The sequence below is a fragment of the Eurosta solidaginis genome, chromosome 2 (genome assembly GCF_040869045.1).
Source record: "Eurosta solidaginis isolate ZX-2024a chromosome 2, ASM4086904v1, whole genome shotgun sequence".
In the NCBI taxonomy this organism is placed as follows: Eukaryota; Metazoa; Arthropoda; class Insecta; order Diptera; family Tephritidae; genus Eurosta; species Eurosta solidaginis.
In genome coordinates this window covers 299,888,106-299,900,181 of record NC_090320.1, presented here as the reverse complement: position 1 = coordinate 299,900,181, position 12,076 = coordinate 299,888,106, and the positions used below count along the sequence as shown (strand labels likewise).

General features: G+C 40.4%; 1 protein-coding gene across 1 annotated transcript in view; it reads left to right on the top strand.

Moving 5' to 3' along the window:
• The window catches only part of Cdc14 (cell division cycle protein 14), a 65,443-nt gene that overhangs the window by 43,718 nt on the left and 9,649 nt on the right, over nt 1-12,076 (top strand). The window contains exon 8 of the mRNA XM_067768763.1: nt 11,217-12,016. Within this exon, the coding sequence (XP_067624864.1) occupies nt 11,217-12,016 (800 nt within the window). The remainder of the gene's footprint in view (nt 1-11,216; nt 12,017-12,076) is intronic.

Sequence of the window (12,076 nt, the reverse complement as noted above, 5' to 3'; positions counted from 1 at the left end):
TTTCGTAATAGAGCTCTTGATAACCGAGTATTTGAATAATCGATAAGTTAATAATCGATTAGACGATTAGCAAATATTTAGCAAAAAAAACAGTATCACTATGCAACTAGTTCTACGCATTCGATTTGTGACAGATTCGACTATTTGAAAAAAATTTTCTTTTTTGTAATTTTTAATAAGTTCTACGATTCCTAAAGACACTGTGTGAAAGCATCTGCCATTGTGAATTCATACAAGTGGCGAATGTTCGACAAAAACGTTCACAATAGTAAGCAGCCTCGATCACCTGTTCAATCGCTGTTCGATTACTTAAATTATTTGCTCAATAGTGTTTTTTAAACATTTTTGTAGACGACTGGTTTATTGCATTATTTATATATTTTAAAATGTTTGCTTAAGTGGCTGCTCAGATTTTATCTGTTAACTAGATTTCAGAAATGAATAGAAATATGTAGTGTGATTTTCAGTGCACACATTTAAAACAAAAGCTGATTTGAGTCACAAATGGGCAATTCATGGCAGTTCAATTTAATAACCGCGAGCAAAAAAACAAACCTATCTTCCATTCTCTGGCCATTCGCGACAGCCATTCTCCCTGTCAGTTATTATTTGACAGGTAGGTATGGCAATGGAAGAAAATAAAGATTTTTCACTTGTATGAATTCGCAATGGCATCTGCATTCGATTTCCAGCTACATATGTACGTTTCCGTAAACTCATTTTGCTGCAAACAATGTAATTTATTTTAAAAAATGTATATAAAATTCTGTAATTTTATTCCTAAACTAAAAAAAATTATTTTATGAAAGCGTCAATATTCAATTAATTACAGTTCTATTGCCATGACAAGGCGAATTCACTACCAGACGTTGTCATCCCAAGAGCTGATTGCTTCCTCTTGATTATTTTCGATACAACGCCTCAAGGCGAATTCAGTACCAGGTGTTGTTATCCCATCAGCTGATTGCTTATTCTTGATAATTTTTCATACAATGCTTTGTACAACAATATTCAAGACGAATTCAGTAGAGGTGGTGTTATCCGAACAGCTGATTGCTTCTTCTTGATAATTTTCCATACAAAGCCTTGTACAACAATATGTCAGTTAATCGAAATCAATGAAAATTTTCTTTTTACTTGACATTCTTTTGCACGGCGAATTCGCTTTGCTACCACCTTGTATAGATTCGCCGTGACAATATGTCAGTTAATCGAAATCAATGTAAATTTTCTTTTAATTTGATATTCTTCTGCACGGCGAATTGGTTGAATTTGCTTTGCCAGCAATAGATTCGCCTTGTGCCATGATGAAATGAATATTTTGGTGCTCTCATCCCGCTGACGAGTTCCCTTATTCTGACAAGTTCGGCATGCATATTTTAAAGGGTTGTCTATCATACATAACTGCCTGTGAATTCTACTACGATCGGAGGAGATTTTACTATATCTTTAGAAATATAACACCTATGTAAGGTATTCCCCAAAAGATTATAGGTAAAATTTATCAGAAAACTTGTTTTTTTGAGGAAACTTGTACGTAAAACATAGCATTTTAATTGTTTAAATTTATTACTTTTGTAGTACAAGTAAATACTGGCAAATAGAAAAAGTGAGGTTGTGTTGTTGACATCACCTTTATTATTGCATTACAGTCTAGCGTGTGCTTTGTTGAAATCAAATATCAGCTTTTGTCGATATTCAATCAATGCAAAAGTTGCTGCTCGAATAGTCGATCAAGCGAATAGTCGATTGTAAACAGGAACCCTCGTATGCATTCAAATCAATTTTAGACTAAGGAAGTAAAAGTTTCAAGTCACTCAAGATTTTTGGGTTTCAGATTACTACATCGATACAAAAAATAAAATTTTGTACATACGAAAGTAATGACTGATTCAGCCTATGTGAGGTCTCTACCCACCGGCCATGTCAACCTACCCTTGTATCGAAGATAATCAGCCTTCACAAGAAATGTGAAAAATAAATGCAAGTTTTGAGAAACTTCAAACAAATTAATTGGAGTTACAAGAGACCTTACAGATCCTCACATCAGGAATCTTAACTTGCATACTATGCGGCTGGTAAATGAACACACACGTTCCAAATGGGAAGAGCAGCAAAAACGCCATCATAGGATGGTGCTCGTGGCACTTGACCTGTCAAAAGCTTGTGACACAATCAAGCACGGCACTGCTCCAAGACATAAAAGGTTTACCACTTCCCCCTTGTCCAAAAAGATGAAATGGTCGGCAAGCGTCGGTTCAATTTAGAAGCGAAACTTCAAAACGTAGAACAATTAAACAGGCGGTACCACAGGGTTGTGTTCTACCTCCACTTCTGTTTAATTTCTACAAAGCAAAGCTCCTTTCTTCACCAGAAGCAGCTACTACCATTTCCTATGCCGACGACTGCACGATAATGGCAACAGGACCTGGCCCTTCGATAGGCGAATTAGTTCAAATAAAAAATAAATCCACGGCGCGATAATCTCCGAAGAAATTCTAGGCCTAGCTTCTCTTCCAATTTGCATTGTGCTGCTTTTCATTTTTCTTACAAATTGGCGGGACGGGACCTACATGTTTTATGCCAACTCCGAACGGCATCTGCAAGGCAGATGAGTTTTCACAGAGCTTTTCAAGGCGGAAATACACTCGGAATCATTGCCAAACACTGCCGAGGGAGCGACTCCGCTAAGAAAGCTTTTTTCTAATTGAAAAAACTTGTTTCTAAAATTTTGATGTTGATTTTCCCGGGGCGTGAACCAGGATCTTCGGTGTGTAAGGCAAAGCGCGCTATCATTAATTAGTATTCAAAACAAGTAAGGAAGTCTAAGTTCGGGTGAAACCGAACATTACATACACAGCGGTACACTTGAAATGCTGTTGTTTGTTTTGTGTGCTTAATAGTGTTAGAAGGCTGCGAAATAATACATATGGTTCTATTCTCAACTAATTTTTCTTCGGGTTATGGCTCCCGAAACATAGAGAATTGCTTAATCATAAAAGGGGCGGTGCCACTCCCATTTTTTAAAATGTGAAGTTTTGCAAAGATAAAGCTTATTTTATTCGTCCACGACCCATTTAAAAATATTTTATATAAAAGTGGGCGTGATCGTTAACCGATTTCGTTAATTTTTCTTCAAAGCATTCCTTATAGTAAAGGCAACCTCTCTGCCGAATTTTGTTACGATAGGTTTAACGATTTTTGATTTATGATTAATAATATTTGTAAAATTGATTTTATCACAAGTGGGCGGTGCCACGCCCTTTTTAAAATTTGTTTCTCAAATTTGTATCAAGAGTCTCAATATCAGTCCACACGTAAAATTTCAACATTCTATGTGTATTATTTACTAAATAATCCGGTTTTTTGTGTTTTCCAAAATGAGATATGTATATATAAAAAGTGGTCGTGGTTATCATCCGATTTCGCTCATTTTCAATACCAATCTATTCTGGGTCCAGCTAAGGTCATGTACTCAAGTTATCGTGCTAACGGACAGACGGACGGACGGACATGGCTCAATAAAATTTTTTTTTCGATACTATTAAAACCCGATTAAATAATGAAACGTTCCGAGTTATGTTTATGTAATTTAATAAAAGTAATTGAATTTGACATTTATGTTTAAAGAAAGAATAGAAAATAGAAATTCATATGCCGATTGTCGTGAGCTTATGCACGCTCGCACGTCTGCACTCTTCGAATGTTCACCCGTAACTCTGTCTTTGACAGCTCGGCCTTTCCTGACATTCGTCCTCCTAGGACGTCTCATCCTCGGTACTTTCGTTTGCTTCATTATAGTCGCCTTCGAGATCTGGACTTAAACGGCACCATGGTTTCATATGGTCGCTGGAGACTACATTACAGTATCTTCGTTGTGTACGTGGTGCGTCGGGTAGATCTTCCACAACGTATCGATCATGAACCAGCTGTTTTGTGACAATATAAGGCCCCTTGAATTTCGGATCGAGTTTGTGTGTGTCACCTGTTGCGGTTGGTACATGGTCAATAACGACCAATTGTCCTTCGTTGTATACTGGTGGACTCTGATGCTTTTGGTCGTATCTTTGCTTCCATTTTTGCCTCTCGTTGCTGATATTCTGTATGGCGTTCTGTAGCTTCTCCTGTTTGTCGTCGTCATCTGACATGGATATTTCGTCGCTTAGTGCTTGTATTAGTCGATTATCGCTGACGCATCGTAAATCGAAATTGAACACAAGTTCGTTGGGACTTATCTTTGTTGTGCTATTGTTTTGCGAGTTAATGCACCACTGGATGTTGGAAAGGGTGCTGTCCCAATCTTTGGTGGTCTTTGTTGAGCATCGAATTGCTGATAATACGGTGCGGTTGACGCGCTCTGCCTGGCCGTTTGCTCGGGGCGTTCGTACAGCTGTTTTGACGTGCTGAATCCCAAAGCGTGTCATAAAGGATTCGAATTCCTTTGATGTAAAGGCAGTTCCTCGGTCAGTGGTAATCCGTAAAGGCTGCCCGAAAATTGCCATAACTTCTTGCAGCATTGATAGGACTGGTGTCGTCTTTGTGTTACGTACCGCTTTCAATATCGTGTATTTGGTGAAACCACAAACTAAAACAATACCGTATTGGTTTCCTCGTTTGCTTTTGATGAACGGTCCGAGATGATCCATATACATTGCTCGAAAGGGAATTGGTAGAACTTCGGTGAGATGCATTTGACTTTCCAGTTTGCCTCCTTTAATCTTATTTAAACAGCATTCGGGACAAGCTGCGATATAAGACTTTACGTATCGCCTCATTTGCCTAAACCAAAAATACTTCTGCAGACGTTGTAATGTTTTCTCGACTCCAAAGTGGCCAGCGTCGTCATGACAAGATTTGGTGACACGCCACCTGATAGCCTGAGGAATAACTAGTCGTCGCTCATCTTGGACAATTCGATATAATCGACCGTTGTGAATGATGAAGTCATCCCGGAACTGAGATGCTCCATCGCCGTTTGTTTTCAAAGCTGTAACAATTGTTTTCACATGTTCATCCTGCATCTGCATTGTATAAATCCAGTCGTCGCTGTTTTCACTGGTTATAGCTAGAACTCTTTCACCTACAGTCTCCGGCTCAGATGGAGGTAGGGTAGGCGAACGGCTTAAGCAGTCGACGTGCTGCATCTTCGAGCCTTGACGATGCCTACACTCAAATTCATATTCTTGTAGGCGTAGCCACCATCTGGCTATACGTGGTGGTAATTTCGACGTTGCTTTTGTTGTCACGATCGCATTGCAGTCCGTAACTACGGTGAACTTCGTGCCTAATAGATACATTCGGAATCTGTCTAGTGTTTCCACTATGGCTAGGACTTCTAATTCATGGCTTGCATAGCGTGACTCTGCATCATTGCACTGACGGCTATAAAACGACACTGGTTTAAGACCATCAGCTTCCTCCTGCAGCAATATGCCTGACAAACCAAGGTGGCTGGCGTCCGTATGCACCTCATGTGATTTACTTGGATCGTACAAGACTAGTACTGGCTTAGACGTGATTGCTTGCTTTAGCTGGTCAAACGCTCTGTCTTGTTCTTCTGACCAAATGAAGACTGCGTCTTTCTTTAACAGCTTTGTTAGTGGTGCTGCGATGTGGCTATGCTTCTCTACAAACTTTCTGAAGAATCCGGTCAGTCCCAGAAACTGACGTACTTCTACGACATTCGATGGTTTGGGAAAATCGCTGATGCATTTCGTCTTGCCATCACCTGGACTTATGCCGGTGTCACCTACATTGTGACCTAGAAATTTGACGGTCTCGCAAAGGAAGTTACATTTGGAAGGTCTGAGTGTGAGACCACAGTGACGTATCGCCTCCAAGACTTCTTTTAGCACGATCTTACCTTCGTCCACTGTTGGTGTTGCTATTATCATCTCATCGACGTAGCTGATGACTCGGTCTCGATTACATAATTTTGACGTTACTTTGGTGATCATTTCCTGGAAGTACATTGGGGCATTGACTAATCCGAATGGCATGACATTATATTCGAATAATCCATCATGAGTAAGGAAGGCAGTATATTTCTTGCTGCTTTCATCCATCGGAATCTGGTAATAGCCAGAGGTCATGTCCAATGTAGTGAAGAATTTCCCTCCAGCTAACTTAAAGAGTTGCTCTTCGACCACAGGCATTGGGAAGTTCTTACGTTCAGTGACGGCGTTCAGTGCCCTGTAATCGATGCACATTCGGCTCTCTCCGCTGGCTTTGCGTACTAAAAGTGCCGATGCAGCGTGTGGTGATGTACTTGGACGGATTATATCGTTGACCACTAAGTTGTTTAAAATTGACGTTAATTCTCGTTGTTGCGATAGTGGAACCTGATATCGTTTTCCGACTATTGGTCCCGACTGTGTCACTTTAATTTCCATAGTGGTAGTGTTACATCTTCCCAACGTTGACACATCTTCCGCAAAGCAATCTTCATACTCATGTAACATGGACTTTACATCGTTACGTTGTGTATCATTCAGCTGATCGTTGATTTTAAACATGTTCGATTTGACTTGTAACTGTAAAGACCCATTGTCGATGACCAGCCGTTTGTTGGCTCCGCACAAAATATCTCGTCCAAGTAGTAGGTCATACCCAAGTTTATTGCCCGGTACTACGTATAAGTTTGCGTGGACATTTTCGTTATTGATCATTAACTTTACGTCGGCCTTTCGTGTAGATTCCACAGTTGAACCTCCGAAACCTTTAAAGCGCTTATATGCAGGGATGCATTGCATCGTTGGTATTACTTGTTCGCTTATTAGTGAGTGGTCGCTGCCTGTATCGACCAATGCGTCGTAAGATTTACCATCAATTGTGACGTGTTGAATTATAGGTGGCACTTGCGAAGGTTTTTTCGACTCCACAATTTCTGCTACGTTTGGCTTGGTGTTTACTCGACATTCCTTGCTGTCATGGCCCACTTTCGAGCACTTAGAACAGCGTTGTTTCTTTTGTGGTTGCGGACATTTAACAGCGATATGTCCATGTTCATTGCAGTTGAAGCACTTCACTGATCTTTGCGATTGTTCAGAGCATCCACTGCGCATGTTAGTGCTAAACGTTGACGTTGGGTTTGGCTGTATCGAATTTGTTGACTGTACCGTTTGTAAGTTTTCTAGTGACTGTAGCAGCTCATTGCTGGTATTTAGATTCATTGCTAATAGCGTACGTGTTGTTTGTGGATCGCTTATACCATTGATCGTATAAAAGTTTATAGATGCGTCATCTAAATTACCCCGTCTTCCGAGCGTTAACATCTCGTAGTAATATTCAATCAATGTCTCGCCAGATTTTCGCTTGCGTCGGCCAAGTTCCCTGTGAATTTCCGCAGAACACACGGAAAATCTTTCAATAGCATACTCACCAAATCAGTCCAAGACTGGAACACCGGTTGAGCATCCAGCCAGCTTTTTGCTACGCCTACGAGCTTTTGTTGTGCCGCAAAAAGTAGCAAATTGTCACTCCATAAGTATGTTCGTTGCAGCTGCTCAGCCTTCGTTACAAATTGTTGTGCAGTGATTAATTTCTTCAACGGGTTAAACTCTGGTAAGATTCCAACAATGTCTTGTATTTTGTACGTGGATGCCTGCTGTGTGGTCGATTGTACATTGGATTCTCGTACTGTTTCTTGGGATGTAACAGGTTCAACGGATGGTCGTGATGCATTTTGCGTTTGCAATGACCTTGTTAATTCCGTGATCATATCCCTCAACTCACTGATTGGTCTTTCCCAAGGTTCTTCCTGATCGATCTCATTGGCATCAATTTCATCAGAATCAAAATGTTGAATTAATGCCGCAACTTTGTGTGCTTTATTGCCTGTCGCTGAAATATTTGCGTTTCGCAATAGTTTATTTATTTGTGCCACGGTTAAAGATTCTATTTTTATTTGCATGGTGACTTTTGCTTCAGTTTTTTCCCTTTATTTTACAAGCCGTTGCTTAAGCAATTAACTTTTGCTCCCTTTCGTCGCCGTTGCTTGCCAAAAACTGTCCGTTCTTGTCGCTGTCTGCTTGCCACTCCAGTATTTTTCCACTTCGACCCCAAGCAAGCATGCCAACAACAATTTTCGTTTGTTTTCCCGTTAGGCAGAACAATTCTGCGTAGCGTCTGCTGCCGTTGTCCAATTCCTGTAAAGCTAGATCGCTGCGCCGTCTCTGCGTTAGCGTTGATTTGCGCCGTTTAAAACGTTGAGTAGTGTTTATGTGTATGTTCGCTTTACTGCTTCGTTTGCACCCGTAACGTTGATTGTCGTTGGCCTGTACACACGTATACACATGTGACGTTGCTGCCTTGCCGTTAGCAGACTTAATTCGCTGAATTTTGCACTGTCTTTCGCTACAACAATAACGTTGCTGTTTGCTGTGAAAGACTAGCCGTTGCCAGTGCCGTTTGAAATATTTTCCGTTGAGCCAAGTACGTTGCTCCTTTTGTTAAGCTTTTCGTTTTAAGTATTTCGTTTGAGCAGAGAACGTTGCTCTATTTTGGTACATACATCTGTACGCGTTGAGGAGAAACTTCGTTTTTGTACATTCGATAGGTAGACATATATGTATGTACGTATGTCTAAAATATTTTGTAGGCCCGCGCGAATCCTACTTCTGAACTATTAAAACCCGATTAAATAATGAAACGTTCCGAGTTATGTTTATGTAATTTAATAAAAGTAATTGAATTTGACATTTATGTTTAAAGAAAGAATAGAAAATAGAAATTCATATGCCGATTGTCGTGAGCTTATGCACGCTCGCACGTCTGCACTCTTCGAATGTTCACCCGTAACTCTGTCTTTGACAATACTGATTATTTTGATATATGGAAGTCTATATCTATCTCGATTCCTTTATACCTGTACAACCAACCGTTATCCAATCTAAGTTATAATACCCTGTGTACAAGTACAGCTGGGTATAATTAATAGCTATGGCGACAGCCGCGGTGTGGTGGTAACGTGTTCCACCTACCACACCGAGGGTCTGGACTCAACTCCCGGGCAAGGTAGCATCAAAAATTTAGAAAAAAGTTGTTTCAATTAGAAAAAAGTTTTTTCATCGGGGTCGCCCATCTGCCATGAAAAGCTTTTCAGTGAAAACTTATCTGCCTTGCAGATGCCGTGCGGAGTTGGCGTAAAAACATGTAGGTCCCTTCCCACCAATTTGTAGGAAAAACCAAAACTTGGAAGAGAAGCTCGGCGTAAAATTTCTTCGGAGGTTATCGCGCATTGAAATTTTTTAAATGTAATAGCTATCCCCTAGTTTTTCGCGCGACGTTGCACTATCCACGGCCACTCTGTTTACAACATGTCAAGGAGCAGATGACGCAAATATTGGACGTTCACGTCGTTGACTCTACCGACAGTCAGTCACACAAGGATCTGAGGGGTAACGTTCGATAATACTCTAACCTCAAAGCACATGCCTCCGAAATTGTTTCAAAAGTACAAAGCCGCACCAAAATTCTCAGGTCGCTTGCCAGCAGCATTCGGGGAAAAATAAAGCAACGAGGCAAAAGTATTCAACATAAAAGAGCACACTACCAAAACCTTGCAGAAGAAGAAAGCAGACCGCCAAGGAAGACACGAGTCATTCTGACCAAATTTCGTTCTGGATACTGTAACAGGTTAAACTCTTACTTGTCCACAATAAAACCCGACATATGTAATGTATGTCCTGCATGTGAAGTGACACTATATGACACCAACCATCTTTTCAATTGTAATGTGGAATCTACGCCTCTAACAGCAGCAACTCTATAGTCCAACCCTGTTGAAACTGCTAGTTTCCTTGGACTCCAATTATAGGACTTTGATACCAATTTATGAGTGGTCGCACCTATTGAATGGGGCGTACCACTGTTAACACAACAACAGGAACAGAAAACTTCAAATATTCTTTTTTAAATTGTAATTATAAAATTAGCAATTTGTCATCAAGAACTTTTAAGTATTTTAGAATTTACGTTTTCCGAAAACGTTTTAGAAATTTTTCAACGAAAATAAAAGGAAACAAATATTTGATTTTTGTTAGTAATTATCGGTACAATTTTTGTATTCACAGATGTGAATTTGAAAGGCCCTGTTTTAAATATTAAAAACAATACAAATACAGACATATGTCCGTACATATTGTGACGAATTTAAGAGAAATTCCACTTATTTGAAACCTTCTGCTAACGTTCGAATCGCTAAACTGTTGAATAAATCACTCCAATATTCCGTATTGCAAACTGGTCTTTATTTAGATTACTTTGGTAGTACTTCACAATTATACTTCACAACTAATAGCGTGCTTAAATCAAAACTGATTCGTTATTACTCAGCTTGCCCTGCTTTTATACTCTCGGCTTCCTCGTTAACCCATTTCTCCTAAAGTCTAGTAATTTCCCGAACAGTTGTAGCTCATGCTTGGTTAGTTACCAGCTTTATAAGTCCAAGTATATTTGTAGTTTAAGCCATATGCGTGTGTATGTGTGAGTAACTACTTCGGCTGATGACTACATCTGTGTGTGTGAGATAGCTCTTCGTCGCCTTCTACATAAGTGTTGCTAGCTTTAATGCAGGGATAACCATTTAGTTGAATAATTATTGGCGCCACTTCACACGTATTGTTATTCTCTTTCGTCTTTAGTTGTCGCTCAACAAGCCGAGTAGCAACATCGATTGTTGGTGTCGCTTGTATGCTATTTATGCGCGAAGTCTCCTAATCTTGCGCGTAAATAAACAAAATTCTTGCATACGATGTTGCCTCGTTGCTTGCTAATAGGCGAATGAATCGTGCATCAAGTGATTCATACGATCATCGCGCTTTCACTAATACAGCCACAGTTTCAATTTTGGTTATCCCTGCTTTAATGTGTACACGTACATAAGAGTGGCTAGTTCATGTTTTTGTTGTTGCGTGATTATTTACTAACAGCTTAGTGATGCTAATATTCACAATATAAACATATTTTTTGTATAAAGCGATATTTGAAAAATATTTAATATAAACACTTTCTACTCTTCTCTTTCTTCTACTTTTCTACGCCAACTACACTGTGGAAAATTTTAATAAACTTGCGGGTTTTCTCGGTTTGCTTTGACTATTTAACCCTATTTTAATAACACAAATTGATCGCTGCCCAAACGATCAAAATTATTGCCTCGATCTTCTCCTTAACAAAAATTTTTCAAACACACGCACACACAAAACAAATAACAGAATGGGTTTTATGCACTTACGCAAAGCGGAAACACAACAGCAACAACCCAATAGCAATAACAACGCTGATGGAAATGTACCGACAAGTAACAATACCGTTACATCCACAACCACGAGCAGCGGTTGCACCTTACCATCGTCGCATCATAATCATAACCATCATCACGATGTGACTGCACCAACGCTCAGCAGTCTTAATAAAAAAACAAAAACTTACAACAATACATTGCTAGCATCGACAACAACAACTGGCTTGAATGAGAGTAAAATTCCAGTCGTGCGCTCAAGCGCCGCACTACCGGGTGAAATAGCGGGAAGTGGTTGTAGTGCCGGCGGTATTGGTTCGTCTGCCACTATACCACCGACGCGCAGCAGCGCTTCCCGTGCTCCACATCATCCCATGACGCTACGCGGGCGTTCACGTATGCGTTATATCCGCACAGGCGCTATGGGAGCGGGTACGACGGCGGCGGGGACAGTAGTGGAACAGCCATGCACTACAGTGACGGCGCGTTATTATCGCGACGTTTCAGCTATACCGACAATTATGAGCGGCGCAGCAGCAGCAAATGTCGATGCACCAAATGATGGTGGCGGTGATGCTGCTGGGCTTGGTGCAGGCGGTGCACGTTCTATTTCGGCGACACTTGATATGAATTCAAATCCATTGCAAGATGTTACCAGTGGCGGCAGTAGCTCACCTACGCCAGCATACGCGCAGGGCAAATTGACACACTCGACCTCGCTGCCGAAGTCTCATGTGTATTATCAGCGTCGTCCCCAGCATCAGCATCAACATGGTAAAACTAGCGTTAATAGATACAATAATAAAAATATAATTAAAAAAAACAACACTATCA